This window comes from Colias croceus, chromosome Z, assembly GCF_905220415.1.
Source record: "Colias croceus chromosome Z, ilColCroc2.1".
Classification (NCBI taxonomy): Eukaryota; Metazoa; Arthropoda; class Insecta; order Lepidoptera; family Pieridae; genus Colias; species Colias croceus.
Window position 1 is genome coordinate 4,008,387 of NC_059568.1, and position 18,740 is coordinate 4,027,126.

Consider the following 18,740-nt stretch of genomic DNA (forward strand, 5'->3'; position numbering starts at 1 on the left):
GCGTGATTCGACGTATTTCTGAAAAGTTGCATATAGTTGCATATAGTAGTATTTAAAAATAAGGTCATAAAGAAGTTTCACTTCTTACGTGTGTACACTAGTACGCGCACACATTTTTTTTTATTCATTGCACATCGTCATAATTAATTATTTTCATATTTTTTTCTTTTGACATCGTCGACATTTCGGCTACTTAATATATTATATAAATAATAATATTTAGTTATTCTGAAATTCAATTAATTATTTTTTTGATTGCGCCGTCTCATTTCCTATCTAGTACAGCTGTTGTTTATATATTTATATTTAAATATTGTTAATCATACTTTAGGTAGATAATAGAGCATTATTGTAATCAATGGACGTTAATAATAATTTTGGTAAATCCGGATATAAAATCACGATCTTCCATTTGTAGTTTTTTTCAGGAATACGGTGGAATAAATCGTTATGGAATAGTGATATTTGAAAACAACGCGAGGTGTGGAAACGTACAATTCTAAATTTTAAATTTATTTACTAGATATTAATTCGATATTTATATATTGTTATCAAATCTGGATTTTCTATAATCGAATTAAGATTTAAAACAGATTAAGCGCACAGAATATATAGTGATTGGTCGTCAAATATTTTTATTATCTTTAAACGGTTCTGATACTGATTTTGGAAATCATTCTGATATTTGTGTTCGCGTTTGAAGTGTTTCCTCGTTGTTTTGAAATACTACTACACTATCCAAGGGCAGTTTCTGAAAATATAGAAGTCGTTTGAATTATTCGATCGCTTGTTATACTATTTATTTGTGTAGTTAAGTTATGGGTTGCTTTTGGATAAAATTATCGGGCTATGTGTTAGGGGTATTAGTAGGAATACAAATTTAGACTAAGCTGGTATTTAACTGTAAAACACCTCGGTAATGTAACGTGAAAGTTACACCACGCGGAAATTAATGCGTCCCAGGTGACATTTAGTCGTGAATTATTAGATTAAGTTTCTGTTTGTTAGAAGCATAGAATCAATCGATTCGACCTGAAAGATTCCAAATGTAACCAACGTTTGCAATTGAGAATGGATAATGAACGTTATGTCAATCGGTTATGGGTTATATTTCCCTGGCGGGATAGCAAGATGTATCGGATGATCTTCACGGACGTTAAAACTGGCATGGAACAAGTGAAACGCTTAATATAACGCCAATTCGAGTATCGTGTTGCCTTAGTCACAAGCTGCCTAAATACCATGCGTTTAATCGATAAACGCACACCTTACATCGACAAAAAGCAATAGAGATTTATTAGGACCTATTATTGAAGCTTCACACTGCGATAGTGATGTGTTAGATTTAGGGGGCAGTTTTAAGATATAATTTAATGATAAATCCTGCACTCGCATGCACCACAACATATTCTAAAGATAATCATATTCTAAATATAAAGATAAGCTTTATATAAGAAGAGTGTATGAGTTACAGGGGATGTTAATTTAGACTTTATTGTCCTAAATTCCCATAACCATTCCGAACCTATATTCCCGATAGCAATCCTTTATTTTCCCGTTCCTTTTCGAATTAGTCATAAGAATCCAGTGCAAGTGCTTTGTGACTGTCACATAGCATCTAATAACTAGTTAGGTAAAAAGTATCAAAAACCAACCGATATAATAGTTAACACTGAGTTCTGCCCCCACGTAATCTTAGTTTTAACTAAAACATTGCTTCTAAATACAGCAAGCCTTACATGTTTATGACGTCAATATTTTAACAGTTACTAGGCCTATTAAAGTTGCTAAATCTATTTATCAAACAATAGTTGTAAAGCATTATATTAGACCAATGTGTTACCGTTGTATTAGCTATATTATATAAGTTGTACATTATGATATCTGGATATATAACGCATTGTTTAAGGGTGTTAGTCACAAAAATTGATGACAAGTTTTAGTTATTAAGAAATAGATTATCACAAATATATATTACGATTAGGACAGAATTATTCGCTGTATTTGACCAACACTACATCTTGTTTATATAATGTAAAGATAAATATATGATTAACGATCACTACACAGATAAAGTAGTGATTTATGACTATATTTATCATAGTTTTATATTATATATAAAATGAGTAAATTGAAAAAATAGAAAAAATTAAATAAAGCTGTTATTCTCAATGAACGGTTTTAACTACACGTTGCAACGTTAAGTGTTATACTAATACGATAATTTAAAGTGCTGTGAATTAAAATTTGGCGAAAAAAAAACATTAACAGTTTCTGTAATAAATATTGTTTTCCTTTGCAGTGGTGTAGTTAAAACTCCTCTCAATTGGTTTGTTAGAAAAATATTAGATGAAGATAATCGGCTGTAAATATTATATACGTGATAATTGGTGAAATTCATATTCTAATAACAAAACATGGTATTTCATGAAATTCATTTAAATTATATAAAGTAATTCGGTTTTGTAGATTTAAAGTGATACATATGCTGTGTATTAACAACGCTGTGAAATTTTTCGAAAGCAATATAAAATGTAACAAATTCTAAATATTTGTATATTTCAATGGCTGGTACTGTAAACGAGTAAATAATTATATTATTATTCCTAATAATTATATTTATATCATTTTGAGTGTTATTTAAGATAAACAACGGTATTATAATTTATAGTATTTAGGAACATATTCATTCCAACAGCATTCGTTGTAGAAGAGTGGACATCAGCTGTATATTGTGAAATATTTTTTGATTAGAACATTGTATTTATTGCTCTTTTTAAGTAGATATAGCTGATGTAGGCGGCTTGATACGCTTCGTGAGTTGGTGACGTGTGGACGTACCTAGGAAGTTATTGGAACAAATTCGTAATCAATTTTCTAAAAAAAGGTGAATATTTTTTTATATCACGATGCGTGGGTGAACGGATAATTTGGCAATTATTCGTTTGATATAGTATAGAAGTGTTATGTATGAAAAAAAATCATGATTGGTTATTGGTACATAGTGTTCCCATTTATTCTTATTCTTTTTTTTTTAATTTGAACACCTCGTAGATACTTTTTTGAAGACATCATGTATAACTTACTAGGTACGCCCATATGCTAAATGTGCATATATAAGGTTCAATAACAAATTTGGTAATTTATTATTATATTGTAATATGACACACGCATTATATTCGATAACGTTTTTTGAATTGGTCCGCAATTAATAGGTATTAATTTATAAGGATACGGCTTTATTAATTATTATTATTGGTGGAGTAGAGGTAATATTTTGTTTCGTATGACATGTTTAATTTTTTGTATTTTTCAATTGTATTCAATTAAAAATGAATCATGATTAATTTTGTAATAAATTGTTCCATCTGAGTTTTAGAGATAAGTATAGTTTTTACCACCGGTGCTCGATGCTCTAATTCAAATGTCTACTTGAAGCTTAGGACTTCGTACCTGCGAAAATATAACACCAAATATGCTTTATTATCATAGTTGTTCCACCATAATTACCTACATTTTCACGTTTTACATAATATACACGAAAGATATACATATTTTTTGATTATAATTTTATGCTTATAAATTTTTCAAGTTTAATGAATTTTAGGTCAAGGCGTTAAATTACATAACAATGTACAAGTTTAGTAGACCGTAGATTACATCACATTCAGTCGATACGAAATGTACCTACGTTATATTGTTTTATGCACTCCAATTTTATAAAATTGTAACCGTAAGTCAAATTCACATTTATTCTCATTAGAAACAGTAGTGGATACAGTGTAATATTTTCTATCATAAAATAAGTTTTCCGAGACCTATTAAATATGAGAGATGGAAATGTTGTTTTATTTACCGCACGCTTTGGCATTGATTTAATTGCGAAAACCCGTTCGCGGTTGATGTAACCGGTGCTAATGTAGTTCTAGTTGTGAATCATTTCGGCAAATCTGAGCGACGCCCCACTGTTCTCGAACCGTGTCAATAAATGGCTCGTCGGGCGAGGGAAAGTATTGACGAGACATCGCTTGAAGTAGCACCGCTGTAGCCCCGCCAAGGTGACCGACTCAGATTACGTAAGCGCCGATTCGAGCTCACTCGATTTGCATCACCAACCGTCGAGGTACGTCACTTGTGGATAGATTTTTTTTTGTTATTTTGCGATTGATCGATGTTTTTGTGTATAGATGTTGTGCGTGCTTTTTGTACTGGCGATGGTGGCGCCATCTCTGTGTGCGCCGTACGACCCTGAAGATGGCGAGTTGAAGACGGTGCTGCCATCTAGCGGTGAATTCGAGGCGTTTTATCCTCGTATGGCGCACGGTATTCCGAACGGTTCGTCGCGACCTGCGCATGGGCATGGCAGTTTCTATAAACACCGCAACCCGGCGCTAGTTGACGTAAAAAATGCGGCCGCGTACGGTTTTCGATTTGACGGCGGCAGGAGGTTCAACTTTGATGACGCGTAAAATGCACTTTCAATGTTTTGGTTTGATTAAAAAAATGTGATGGATTTAATGCATTTTGATTTAGCTTTGTCTACAAGTCATGATATTTCATCTAACTATACTGACAAATTCAATGTTCTTACTTAGTAGGTGTACCCACTGAGTAACATTTTGTTTCTATTTTATATCTAATAATTATTGTATAACTATTACACACCATAAAAGTATTCTCCACGGTCGTTATATCCCGTATTTAAATAGCAATGAATGAAATAAATATCTAAATTTATATTAAACATTATTCAGATCAAATAAAAAGTTCATAAGGCCGTAGCTTAAGGCAATTTAAATTTTGTTGAAAGAACACGCCACAAAGATATGCGGCTAACCGCTTCTTAATGGGGATTCGGTAACATTTATCGAAGACGTTGAAATTCTAATCGTTTTTCTATGTAAAGTAGACGATTGAGTAGCTCCACGCATTGGTCATTGGGTTATTTGTCTTATTAAAAAAGTAAGGAATGTCATCATAACTGTAAAAAAGGGCCCTTCGGTGCCCTAATGGCTAGTAAAGCTTATCACAGAGCTAATTCGTTAGTTTTAATAGCTCAAGTTATATGTTAAGAGCGATTCATTAATACATATTAATTGTGGAGATTTTTTTTCTATTGACATTCATGTGGAACCAGCTGCAGTTTTACGGATGCCTCCAAAGAAAGCGTTTGCCTTAATTATGACCAGAATGGTGTCATTTTCACTTTAAACGACCGATTTCAAAAATAAGATCTTCGATCAATTCATACAAGTTATATTTTATTTTTTACTTATATTTTGAATTCTAATTAAATATTATCCTACGTTACATATATGAAATTAGGTATACAATATACCAAATATCATTTTTATATTGATATATAAAATTTAATACGGAATTAATTACTGTTAGGCCGGTAGCTACTCAAATTTTACATTAGGTACCTAATGTTTTTCATAAGTAACCATTTTGGACGGAAGAAATTTCATCAGCATCGTATAAAAAGTATAAAATGATCAAAGTTATAATTACAGTATTTCTATTAAAAAGCAAATATCAAATCAATATACATAATATAGAGCTATGAAAAAATACAAATATTTAAACAAAACAGCAAAATCTCCTCCGCCTAAAAGCTGCCTTTCAGCATCGCTTTCAGAAAAGCTCTACATTGCAATTTTTCTTTATTCTAACAAAAAAGAAACCATTAGTTTAAAGAATCAATAATATTTATAAGATTTCAATACATTGAATACGTGTACCTATGTAGGTATGTACGTATATTTTATTCTTAGTACTTAGTAGGTAGTTATGGTGTCCTAGGAATTACTAGGTTCAGACTGTGTGCGCATGCGTTATTGTTTCCGATCAATGCACTAAGGTCTAGGATGTTCGATCCCCAGCTTCCAGCTTTTACATTGTCCGTTTATATACCTACTACGTATATACACCTACATGATACATAGGGACTTATTATCTACAACAAGTTGGTTAAATGTCTAATTTGTTTAGCAGGTACACAAGTTTATGTGAGGTCTAAAATCACGTATAATCATACACCTATTTGTTACAAATAACAATTTCAAAACAACGACAACAATAAACAATAAAACAATCTTCGGTACATTATGAATCCCATTGGCCGTCATTAAAAAAATAACAGCGGAAATGCTGCAGCTTAAAAACATAATGAAGACCCTCAGTACAATATCAATCAGACGTAATTAACCAACTAGGGATCCGAAGAAAGTTTTTGTTGTTACATTGTAAATGTTGACGGAGCACCCATTTAGGATTTCACGCGTCGGGAAACATGGCCAGTCATGTTCGGCTCAGATTGGTAATATAGCCGTAGCGATTAGATACGACTGTCGGAACATCCTTCCCACATTACTCTTCTATCGGCTAAGCTCGCTTACGTATATTATGATTAAAAAAAGTGTGAAATTGTCTTAAGTGGTGAGTGCCCACGAAACTCCCTTTTAAATTCGGGCTAATATAACGGTACGTTCTAAGTAAAGATAGGAGTGTAGATAAGTTAATAAGATTATTATTATACTTCATGGCAGGGTCGTGGACCTGTTAGGGACGGAATGTTACTGAAACAGTATAAAAAAGGAGTACTCCCCAGGGAGCCCTCACTCTGCGGTTGGGTCGGGTACGCGCGGGTCCGGTCTTGGTTTTTTTTATAACATCGAGTGATTTTTTAATTAGTGCCATGTATCAACACAGCAATCAGATGGTGAGTTTTACGTTTTGATGGTGAATCTGTGTGTTTTAGCCAAGAATAGTGAAAGATTTTTTTTTTAATTTTAAGAAGTATAAAAATAACTAAGTATAAAAATATGTTCAAGACAGTGTGTTAAATTCATCAATTTAAAAATTTATACCAAAGTATCAATGTGGATAAAAATATGAATAATAATTATTTTCAATTTATTTGCATTAATAATAAACATTATAATAAATACCTGCAGTCAATTAGTTAAAAACGTAACTAAATATTTTTCAAAAATCGTTTTTATTTGTAATATCTACTTACATTAATTTTTAAAAACTAATTTAAAAGGTTACCTTCATAAATTCATAAAATTAAAAATTTCCGTTTGAAGAATGCGCTCGCTATTAATTTTTTTAACAGTCACTATGTTAAAAATAATAAGTTGATATTTTGAACAAAAAAGTTCATCTCATACTCCCGTGATATTAAGAATTTAAAAAGCTTCGCTTCTTTTATGATAGAGCTGTTTCAATATAACAAAGATATTTCAAAATTTAATTAAAAACTATATTAAAGTTCTCACAGGCCTAATATTGTAGACAGTAAGTTTGAATCTCGGGTTATTATATTCATTCGTCTCGCTCCGTACAAATCTTTTTTTAATGTTCTCATATTCTTACGAGACTGAATATTGAAAATAAATTGCTTTTGAACCATCAAAACATAGTGTGGTGTTTGATTAAAAGTATGGGCATTTCATATAATAATAAAAAGCTTTTTTAAACAGAGCTTCGAATAAAGGTGGCTATAAAATTTCCAATCAAATTTAAATTAATATTTTAAGGAGTACTTCTGTTGCTATTTTGTAATATATTACTTATGTACTTATATAGTTTGGATATATTGAAAAGCAAAGGAGACAATTATTATTAAGTTGCCAATACTACTACTTAAAAATTGATGGAGCGCAATAATGTTTGATAAAAAATGTTTTTTACTCTCCTATCGCATTACCTAATGAATTTTTGTGTGTTTGATTTATTTGCGACTATATATTTGGCATTGCGAAGTTAGATGTGATACAGCTTTGTGTTAAATAAAAAGCAAAATGAACAATTTCTTCATAACTACTTACTGTTAAGCTAAATCATAATTTACAGATTTCATAATCCAGTTCTATTTATGTTCTTTATCCTTTAAAAAGTGTCAGGTAGTTACCTAATTATATTTTCGATTTCGTTTAGACGCTACTAAATTCATTTGTATATTTAATCATATAATTATAATTACTAAATCAATAAACTCCAGTATGTACCTACATTATATTAGTTCATGAATATTCATTGAAATATGAAATTTTTAATCGTTTCATTAGTTGTAGTTAGGTATGACAATCATTTATATGTACTTACGACAAAATACGATATTTTCCGTGTTTTTTGTTAACTGGAATGTGAACATTGAACATTTAAAATATTGAAGTGAGATTTTAAAAAGTAGAGCAGATTTTCGCGAGCATTATTGTAATTTAGTGTGTTTATACAATACCAGATAGTATATTGTCATTATTAGTTGGATGTTTTGGGTGAATGGGAATATATACAAACAAGTAATATTAGTCTACTATATAAAAGTAGGTAAGTCGAGTTTTCCTTCCTGACGCTATATGCACGAACTGATTTCCACGGTTTTGCATTCGTTGGAAAGGTCTCGGGCTCCGTGAGGTTTATAGCAAAGAAAAGGTGTATCTGGTGGCGAAACGGAGTTCGCCCGGTTTGCTAGTAGGATATAAAGATCTAAATATACAACATTACATATTTTGTATATGTTCAGGTGAACGGCAATAGATAATTATTACACACAATCAAATCTCATATTCAAAATAAGTTTACAAGACTAAAGTAAGTCGATAAATAAATAGAAGAATCCATGTTATCGATAAACAGATAATTTACAATCTACAAGCACATCACCACATTCTCACGGCGTTGTTTAGATTAAGATACATTCGAGATATTTGATTTCACTATTTATTGCCTCTATAAAAAGTTTAGTTACCACCGGCTATACGTTTTTCTGTATGTTATAAATTATAGCAACGACTGGGATGTTTCTACACTTATATTTAGTGATTTAGAATAAGATGTTGATTGCGAACATCCATACTAATATTATAAATGCGAAAGTAACTCTGTCTATCTGTCTGTCTGTTACTCAATCACGCCTTAACCACTGAACCAATTTGCATGAAATTTGGTATAGAGATATTTTGATACCCAAGAAAGGACATAGGCTACTTTTTACCCCGGGAAATAGGATAGGTTTTATCCCAGAAATCCCACGGGAACGGGAACTATGCGGGTTTTTCTTTGACTGCGCGGGCGAAGCTGCGGGTGGAAAGCTAGTATTCTATATTTTTAGGGACGAGTTCTTTAGACTTTTTCAATAAAATTTTGCTAGTCTTATTTTGCTGATATTTTATATTTTTAGAGACGAGTTTAGACTTTGGTTCTTTTTCGATAAAATTTTGCTAGTCTCTTTTGCTGGTCTGGACTTGTTTTAGGTACCTACCTAATTGAATAATTTTGTGTAGGTGGGTACTTTGTTAGTCATTAAAGTCATTTAAATAAATAAGTACCTATAATGCAAACTATTAATATTTTTTATATACAAATATCTAAGTACTTATAGATACTTAGTTTGAATTTTTACTAAAATCAATCACAAATATGGGAGTATCTCCAAAAAGATTCCCAAGGGACCACCCATTGCATTTCATTCACCTCAATTCGAGCCGGATGCTTTTTTATACGGTTCCAAAAAATTTATTATTAGGCATAAAAGCTTATTAATTGTTGAGAAATGAATAATCGGAAGCCATACTTATGTAAAATATTTGATACCTATGTCCTAATTAAATCTTACAATACCTAATGGATATACCTAATATTCATAAAACATTTTTGCAAAGCTCTACCATAATCGAATTAATGATAACCTTTAAAGTCGGTAATTCTCTATATGAATAAAACGAACCTTTTCATTAAATCTTTAACTAGCTTTCTAATTAAATTATAGTGGACAGTTAATATTATTATTTGTTATAAGAATATGATTATCGATATAAGCTCAGCGAATAAGTTTTGAAGTTTATTTTTGTTGTGCTTAAATTAAATTAAGTATATTATATATGCGCTTGTATAGAGCAACTGACCGATTTTTTTATTTAATAATCAACTGAAAAACTAGCTACATTATTTCCGAGAGTTTTATTTTTTATTATAAAAAATGTTAAACATTTTTTTTCTTCTATTGCAGATCTGCGTATTATTAAGCTTGGTGTTAATAGCGTCTTCAGAAGGTTTCTTCTTAAAATGGGGTTCTGATTCAGGGTAAGATTTATTATTATAATATTTATTATATAATAATTGTAATAATTATTGTAAATATTTTTGTGTAAGATGAAGTACTGCAATTGTTTTATGCTATGCGAATTCTGCGAAATTCTTATGTATTGATGATAAATATTTGAAATTTACTACTGTATACTACATAATATGTATAATATATAATGAAGTAGTTTGTAAAATCCTTATTTCAATTCAATTCTCATGAGTCATCTCGACTTCATCCCCTGTTTTTCTAGCTTACAATAATTCTCAACCTAATAATGAAATTTTTTAGGATTGTAAACTACCATAATTATAGTCGCCAAGTGTTATTTTCCTAAATATCGCGTTGTGTATGCTAATAAAACGCATATTTTACAACCTAACATTTGTTACAGAAGCCAGCAGTCCCAAAAATGGATACAGCCGATGTCGCCAAACATATCACCCGCGTATCGATACCAGTACATCTACCCTTATGAGTCCCGTAAGGTGTACCAACCGCAACAGCAGTACCAACAGTACATGCAACCAGACGTTCAGTTGCAGCAGACGATGCAACCGATCCCTATAAGCGTGCCAGCTGGAGCAAGCCTTACTCCTGTGTCCCTACAGCATGTACAGCTTGTGCCTTGTATGTGCCCTGTAGCTCCAGAGGAGGCAGAGAAGCTGCAGGAGCAAGTCGGCCCAGGGCCTTATGTGGCGCAGGCGTACACGCAAAACTATGTTCCACAGCAAGTCGCAGTGTCTGATAATTCAAAGTCTACGACGAAACAATAAGTTAGAAACACGTCGCTCGTAATTTGGTAACTGGGGTGTATCGAAAATTTAGTAACAAATTTAGATAATGTAAATTCGTTTTAAATATAACGTGGTTTGTTAGTAACAATGGAAATTTAATATTTATTAGATATAAATTAGGACCAAATTGCTGCGAATGTGTTAAACCGTCCATTGAGTTTTGTTCAATAATTTATTATATTATTTATAAATTTATATAAGACTGATAGGTTAGGGATGATTTTGTATTGTCAATAAATAAATAAATGAATTTGCGTTTTATTTCTATTAAGTTACCTAAAACACCCAGAACATAAGAATTCAACAATGCCTTCTATAAATCGATTATATCTATGTGATACTGTCTGTTTACATTAAACTTATTATAAGCACTAGCAGTTACACCTAATAATTTCACTTAAAATTAATACATTGTTATTATGAATTAAGTACACGAACAATAGATAAAATAAATATTTGAAAGTACGTATAAAAGTTACGTTAGACTTTTTGAATTAAGTCTAACGTTCTCGAAGAAATTATATACCTAATATTCAATGTGAAATATCTTTTTGCTTAAATTTATATTTTACAATAGAAATAAAGCTTTAGTGATAAGATACGATGTTTCCTTGTTCCTATGACCCAATTGCCAATTAGAGCAAGCAATTCTAACATTTAAAACACGAAAATTATTGGTATATATTATAATAAAAAATAAACAAACAAACCATTGGTATACAAGTGATCTTTCTAATTATGCAATCTATTGATTTTTCTAGCGGATTTTGTACCGAACACTAGTAGGATACTAGTGTTGTAAAAATGAACTAGGTAGTAAATATATATTAATATTATTTTTAACAAAAACTCCTGTCAATGGCAAGAACTGGACAAAATGTTAATGATACCAGCTGGGAGGCACGAAATCAGTTCAACCACCCAACACTCGAACTCTAACTCTTTTTTGAAGTCGATTAAAAATAACGCAAGCCCCTAGTGCCCCATTAAAGTATGGGTTACGGGACCAATTCACATGAATGTACTATTGCTATCGATTTTATCTAGAACACGAAAGTGCTGACGCAATACCGTTGTTCCGGACAATCGCAAGCACTCGTGCGGAGCGGGCTCTAATAACTTGCTCTGACCAACTTCTTCATTCATACTAAATGGTAGTTTTGTTGTCATAACATGGTCGGAATTGTTACGCTGTTTAAAAAGGGATTGAAGCCAAAATTTTAATATAATATGTAGGTACCTAATGCATAATAATAGGAGTCTTTCAGAAATTAGTGCATTTAGCACAACCCAAGTAGATATAAGAAAAAAATTCACCCTTCAGTTTCAGCCATTCAGGCTAAGCTAAGTTATTTTACTCCTCTATGCTGTATATAGATCATACCAGATCACACCAAGGATCACACATAGATCACATCATGATCACATAGATTTTATGACACATGTCATATTAAGTATTATTATCCTAGATCAACGTCATAAATGAATGCGTCAAGTAATGTTGTTCGTGTATAAATTTTCTTGAATATTCTTCATATGAGTCGATTTCAGAGTCTAGATTATAAGATGTGGAGGAATAAGCGCACAACAGTAGATAGTGATACATTACAAGATATTGCACATCAAGTACAACAACTCTGTGTTCCGACAGACCTCAGCACCGCATTTCATGCTAATAAAATACATGCTCTAAGGAAACTCAGGTTCCTTCTACAGCATTCTACAAAGCGCACTCTACGACGCTGCGATGTGAATGAGCTCGTATATTCGTCCTTAACTCTCTTATACTATTTCGGTATGCGGTTAAAAATGGAGAAACTAAAAGGCAAAATTTGTATTTATTCCACGAAAAGGCAGTTTACTATCATAGAAGAAGTATTTCAGCGAATTATGGAGTACTTGCATCCCGAATTTGGTGAATTGTGCATAAAAACCACGCTTCGATTTTTCTCTGAAGTCTCGTTGTGGACGTTTGAAAATTTCGTCAGTCAAATTCTTGAAGTGCTTTTGTACTATAATGGAGGAAAGATTACCCTATTCAATTTAATGCTAACAGACATTCATTGCATCGTCTTTAGTGACTTAGTATCTGCGAGGCATAGAACGAGAGTCCTATACGAACTGTTAAAAAGTAAAACCTGGGTCATCGACAGTCAACATCTGCTGCCATTTGTTACACGTTTCTTAAACTTTTTTACGAATAATGCTACTCATGAACGAAAAACTTACCAGTACCTGAAAAAGGGGTTCGATGTGTGCTTGAGGCGCATTTTTGAAAGAGCAGAAAATAACCAAAGACTTTCGATAGTAACAACAATTTTGAACTGGTTTGCCATGGTCAAAATTGATAAAGATAATATTTTGCAACTTTCTTCGTTACTGGAATATGCTGCTCAATTGTATCGAGTCGGTCGGTACAGAGACAGTTTCCGAGCTGGTTTCTTTCACCATGTTGTCACTAAATTTATTGGATCTACGAATGCATTGTACAGCTATTGCGGTTGCCGAATATTGGCACGTTTCTTGGATCGGCAGAAGAATTTCACATATTTATTGGAGCCTACAATCTATTACGAATTCTCCCAGGTAAATTGACATTTCTGACATCTACCATGGAGATCGGATGATGACTGAGTGTAAACATTTTTTTTCCAGGTTCCTTTGAGAGTTGGACACTATGATAGCAGCGACAAAGCGTTCATAAGAGAGCATCGAGAATTGTTCCATGATTATTTTGTTAAGGCTTTCGAGATGTACCACTTCAATCAAGCGAACGTAGAGGCTTTATATTTTGTGTTGTCATGTTTGGTATTAGAAGTGCCGTGTGGATTGACGGCAGCCGCGGTCACATGCATGGTGATGTTTATTCAGGACTTTGCCATAACAACGAATAATATACCTCAAAAGTGTCGGTTTTGGTTGCATGCTGTTGTGTTATCTATTATGTCCCTTATATGCTGGGTGCATAAAGCACCAGATTTATACCGTTATGTGAATGAAATAGTATCTCGGAGGGCGAAAGAAGCGCCTCAATTGAATCCACCTTTGTTGAAGAATTATAAGGAGGAATCGCAACGTGTGAGTTGGAACAAAGATACATTATTCTTCGAAGATTGGGAACTCCGATACGGGTTGTGGAAACATTTTAGGAGTTCACAGGTAACTATATTAATTCAAGCAAAAACTGTAGGTATGCTTTTTTGTCCTTAGTACTTATCTACCTATATGTTTCTCCAATACATTATACATAATATTTTCATTCTAATCTGTTGTGCTATTAACGTGTGAAAATAATTCCGTGGGTATTTACACGTAGCTAGATAGGTAGGTACTGTAAATAAATTACTTTAATGTTGGAATTATAAAATCGAGTTGAAATTGAAATTAACTTCTAATTAAGTTTATACATAATAAAATTATTTTCAGATATTTATTACTACTGTTACAGTAGTAATAAATATCTGAAAAAAAACAAAATACACAGCACTACAGTAGTGCTGTGTATTTTGTTTTTTTTTATATCATAAGAATATTGAATACTTTTACGAATATATTTCAGAGGCAGAAGTTAAGTAAAGTACGATCCGTAGAAGAGAAGAGGCCAAGTATTGACTTCCATTAGTAAGACAAAGTATAAATATGTATGTTAACTGTCTCTAAAAATGTGTATTTATTATCGCTAATAATAAAAATATAAAAAATACGCATTTGTCATTTCTCCCATACTTACCTAAATATCATTTTAAAATCTTTTTCCTAGCTATAACCTGTATCTATAATTTCCTTAACTAAGCGTAACGCAATTTTACTCCCTTATATCTTTGCGTCAACCTTCAGGTCAAGTATGTAGATATCTACATGAATAACGACGTCTTAATAATCATTTTCACGTTTATGATAATAGTAACTACCTATAAAGCCTAAAATAATACAAAGCGTAACTTAAAGACTATTCTGTACCATGCACACATCACAGTTTAAACTTGCACTTTTATAAATGGTATTATAATGATCGATTAGTAATCACGTTTAAGTATACTGTGTGAATATCTAAAAAAACTATGAGAGACTGCTTTCGAGACTGTTTATGTTCTATTTCTATTATACGGCCAGGAAAAATACGTTACGACTGCTAAATGCAACAACGCCCATGAAAAATAATATAAGTCGGAATAAAAATAGTAGTAGTCTTACAGATTGCAAGCTATCTCTTACAGACAACCTAAAATAAGTATACCAAATTATATATTAATATTAAGTATACCATACGCTGAAAGGACAAGAGGGGATGCCAAATTCCTATTGTTTTTTTCTAGATTTCAAAGAAAAGTATCACATAAAGCGAATAAACTATACAATATATTATATTTCATTCACTTATCTATACATCGTATTTTTTATATACGATGTCTTATTAAATATCATGTAAGTTGATATAACCGTATATTATAACCCTGCATAACCCATGTCAATGTTAAAGCAGACAGGCGTAGTTACGTTGGACATGTGTAAACGCATGCATCAAACAATTTTCTAGATATTATTTTTAAAATGAATAAAATATATGCACGAGAGTCATTGACTTTGATCTTTCTATATCATCAAAATGGATACAAAATAAATTGACCTTCATTGTTAAAGCAAGAAGGAATTTTAGTATAGTATTTTTCGAAAATGTGTTAGCAGCTTTTGCGACTTTCTTTGGGTACCTACCTAGTTATTACACTCCTATTTATAAAAAAATAAATAAAACTAAATAGTGAATTCAATAAAATATAGAGTCTGTCAAATTAGTTGGTACACGGTAATTTAGAAAATTATCACTAAGAATATGTTGTGCATAGTTGTGCACAACTTTGAATATGCATACTTACTTACTTACTCCTGTGGCGCTGAAACCCCGAAGTGGGTCTTGGCCTCCGAGACGAGAACTCTCCACCTTCCCCGGTCCTGAGCGGTCTCTTGCCAATTGTCATTGGCTTGGAGCTTACTCAGGTCTCTCTCCACTTGGTCGCGCCAGCGATACTTGGGTCGACCAACTGGCCGTCGGCCCGACGGACGACCCAAGTATGCTCTCTTCAGACCTCGCTCCTCACCCATTCGCTCTACATGCCCGAGCCAACGCAGGCGTCGTGATTTTATTTCCCCAAGTATATTTGGCTCGGCCATGAGTTTTTCTAAATCGGCATTCTTACGGACTTTCCAGCTTCCATCCTCTTGTTGGATAGGACCAAAGATCTTCCTAAGAAGCTTTCGTTCGGTAACTAAAAGGTTACGCTCTTCGTTCTGGGTTAGGGTCCAGGCTTCACAACCATATGTAAGTATTGGTCTTATAACCGTCTTGTATATCCGCAGTTTGGTGTTTTTGCTTAAAAGCCTGGACACGAGCACTTTATGCAAGGCTGCACCACACTTGAGGGTATTTTGGATGCGGATTTTGATTTCTTCCTCTCTGGTGTGTGCATCAGTTATCGTGCAACCCAGATATCTGAAGCTTGCTACTCCCGCGTACGTCGTATCTCCAACCTGTAGGTTTTGGCGCTGCGTTCGTGTGTCCCTATAGCGTTTCATGTGGAGATATTCCGTTTTTTTGACATTTATCTTTAGTCCGACCTTTTCTGCTTCTTCTTTCAAGATCTCAGCGGCTTTGCTAACTTCGTCACGGTTTTCACCAAGCAATGCGAGGTCGTCTGCATATCCAATTACCTTATGCTTTCCATTTAGTAGCACTCCGCAGTCCAGTGCAAGCATTTTCCGCAGGATGTATTCCAGTACCAAATTGAATAGCACCGGCGACAGAGAATCGCCTTGCTTTAATCCGGTGAAAACCGCAAACTCTTCTGTTAGTTCCTTGCCTACTCTCACTCGCATGTTACTGTCTCCAATAGCCGCTTTTATTAAGTCCACCAGTTTGGTTGGGATTCCAAGCTCCTTTAAAATTGCGAACAGGGCGCCCCTATCGATACTGTCGTAAGCTTTTTCGAAATCCACAAATAGCGCGTGCATGCTCTGAGCATATTCCCACCTCTTTTCCATGATCTGTTTGAGGAGGAAGATCTGATCTATCGTACTTCGGTTCCGACGAAACCCACACTGATAGTCAGAGAAAAACGACACTATAAGGTTCTGGCGGAGCAAGATAGGCAATGGATTGAAAAATACATGGAATGCGGGTTACAACTCAAGAAAGCAATCAGAAGAGCCAAAAGACGGCATTTTGATGACCTCATTCAAAATATGGAGTCATTTATACGAGCCGGGGAATCAAGGAAATTCTACCAGGAAGTGAAAACCACAAAAAAAGGATACCAACCAACAACCCAAGTGCTGGAGGACAAAAATGGTGACCTCATTACTGATAGAGATGACATCAAGATGGCATGGCGAGAGTACTTCCAGAACCTACTTAACTGCCCACCCCCTCAAGCTGAAATAATCAGGGAGACTGAAGACAACAAGGAAGACGTACCCGCGCCCACATTTGAAGAAGTGCACAAAGCAATTATGCGGCTCAAAAATAACAAAGCACCAGGTATTGACGGCGTGCCTTCTGAAATGTGGAAGCAAAGTGGAGCGGTGATTCAATCCAAGTTGTACGAAGTCCTCAGAAGGATATGGGAGGAACAGATACAGCCCAAAGAATGGAATACAGGGATCATCTGCCCAGTTCACAAGAAAGGTAGCAAGAAGAAATGTAGCAACTACCGCGGAATTGCTCTGCTGCCAACAGCATATAAAATCCTGTCGTACATATTGAATATGCATATTCAAAGAAAAAAATATATTATCGGACGCATTACTTACATCAAAAACTCAATTTAAGTATTTATACACATCAAAATATAATTATTAATTACCTGCCAAATATTTCCTTAACATAAAAATTCTAACAAATAAAAATAAGCTACAAGTATCTTCTGTTTCGTGGACACAAATAAATACAGTGTTGTAAACAAAGGTCTAATATTGGCAAAAAGGTGAATTAATTTCACTCTCGTAAGCAAAATGGTTCATGTTTAAGCGATCTTTTATGTTAACGCCTCTTGATGTGCAAAACTTAAGGGGAAATTAATAAAATGATTAGGTCCTTCTAAATCTAAACTTATTTATAGGCATTTTGTAGACATCAATCTAATACTAATACATTTTTACAATTCTCTTCTTACTCTTATAAATCTAGTTTTCCAGTTAATTTTTAAATTAGGCTTCATTTCTGTTTATTTTCGTTTCTTTTACTATTTATTTATTTAGCATAAAAATTCGGATATCGCAGATCCATTTGTTAGTAAAAAATAAAAAGCCTAAGTATTTATGTTAGTAATTACATCTAAAAACTAAAACTATACTATATAATATAAACAATATAATTTCTCAAAATACTCCACATTTAGGTACCTACTAGCATCTCAATTAAAAAAGCAAGTAGATAATATTTTCAGTTCAGTTTTATTTTTTGTTGTGATCTACTATATAATATTATCTAAATTGTACCTATATGTACGGTATTTTATTAATAACCTTTATAAAGACGTGCAATATACATATACATAGGTATCTCTGCATAGAGAAATTTTATCATTGGTGTTTTAAAGTTAATGAGTAATTTCAGATTCTATAAACATAATTGATTGTGTATGCACGTATATGTACACTAAGATATATAATTAACTATTCTATAACACTGTTAGTCTTAAATTTTGAGGAATTTATAGGATCACCGAGAACAATCTACAGGACACGGAGAAATAGCGCACATCCTTCCTAAGCTTATGCAATATATTTTCTTCCATACCTGCATGTTCCCAGGCAGTAAGTATATAAATTATTAACAACAGCATCAGCTTTCA

The 18,740-nt window shown here is 33.1% G+C and overlaps 3 protein-coding genes across 3 annotated transcripts; all 3 read left to right on the plus strand.

Annotated features, from left to right (window-relative positions):
- Positions 1-118: 118 nt before the first annotated feature.
- LOC123705251 lies at positions 119-4,513 on the plus strand. Its single transcript, XM_045653953.1, has 3 exons — positions 119-3,733; positions 3,924-4,123; positions 4,188-4,513. Exon 3 carries the CDS (start codon positions 4,188-4,190, stop codon positions 4,467-4,469), a length of 282 nt encoding a protein of 93 aa, XP_045509909.1. The 5' UTR covers positions 119-3,733; positions 3,924-4,123; the 3' UTR covers positions 4,470-4,513.
- A 2,174-nt stretch (positions 4,514-6,687) lies between these two features.
- Positions 6,688-11,319, plus strand: LOC123705250. Its single transcript, XM_045653952.1, has 3 exons — positions 6,688-6,724; positions 10,022-10,095; positions 10,491-11,319. Exons 1-3 carry the CDS (start codon positions 6,701-6,703, stop codon positions 10,870-10,872), a joined length of 480 nt encoding a protein of 159 aa, XP_045509908.1. The 5' UTR covers positions 6,688-6,700; the 3' UTR covers positions 10,873-11,319.
- A 1,140-nt stretch (positions 11,320-12,459) lies between these two features.
- On the plus strand, positions 12,460-14,515 carry LOC123705421. Its single transcript, XM_045654181.1, has 3 exons — positions 12,460-13,479; positions 13,549-14,052; positions 14,453-14,515. The coding sequence occupies exons 1-3, from the start codon at positions 12,460-12,462 to the stop codon at positions 14,513-14,515; spliced, it is 1,587 nt and encodes a 528-aa protein (XP_045510137.1).
- The last annotated feature ends 4,225 nt before the right edge of the window (positions 14,516-18,740 follow it).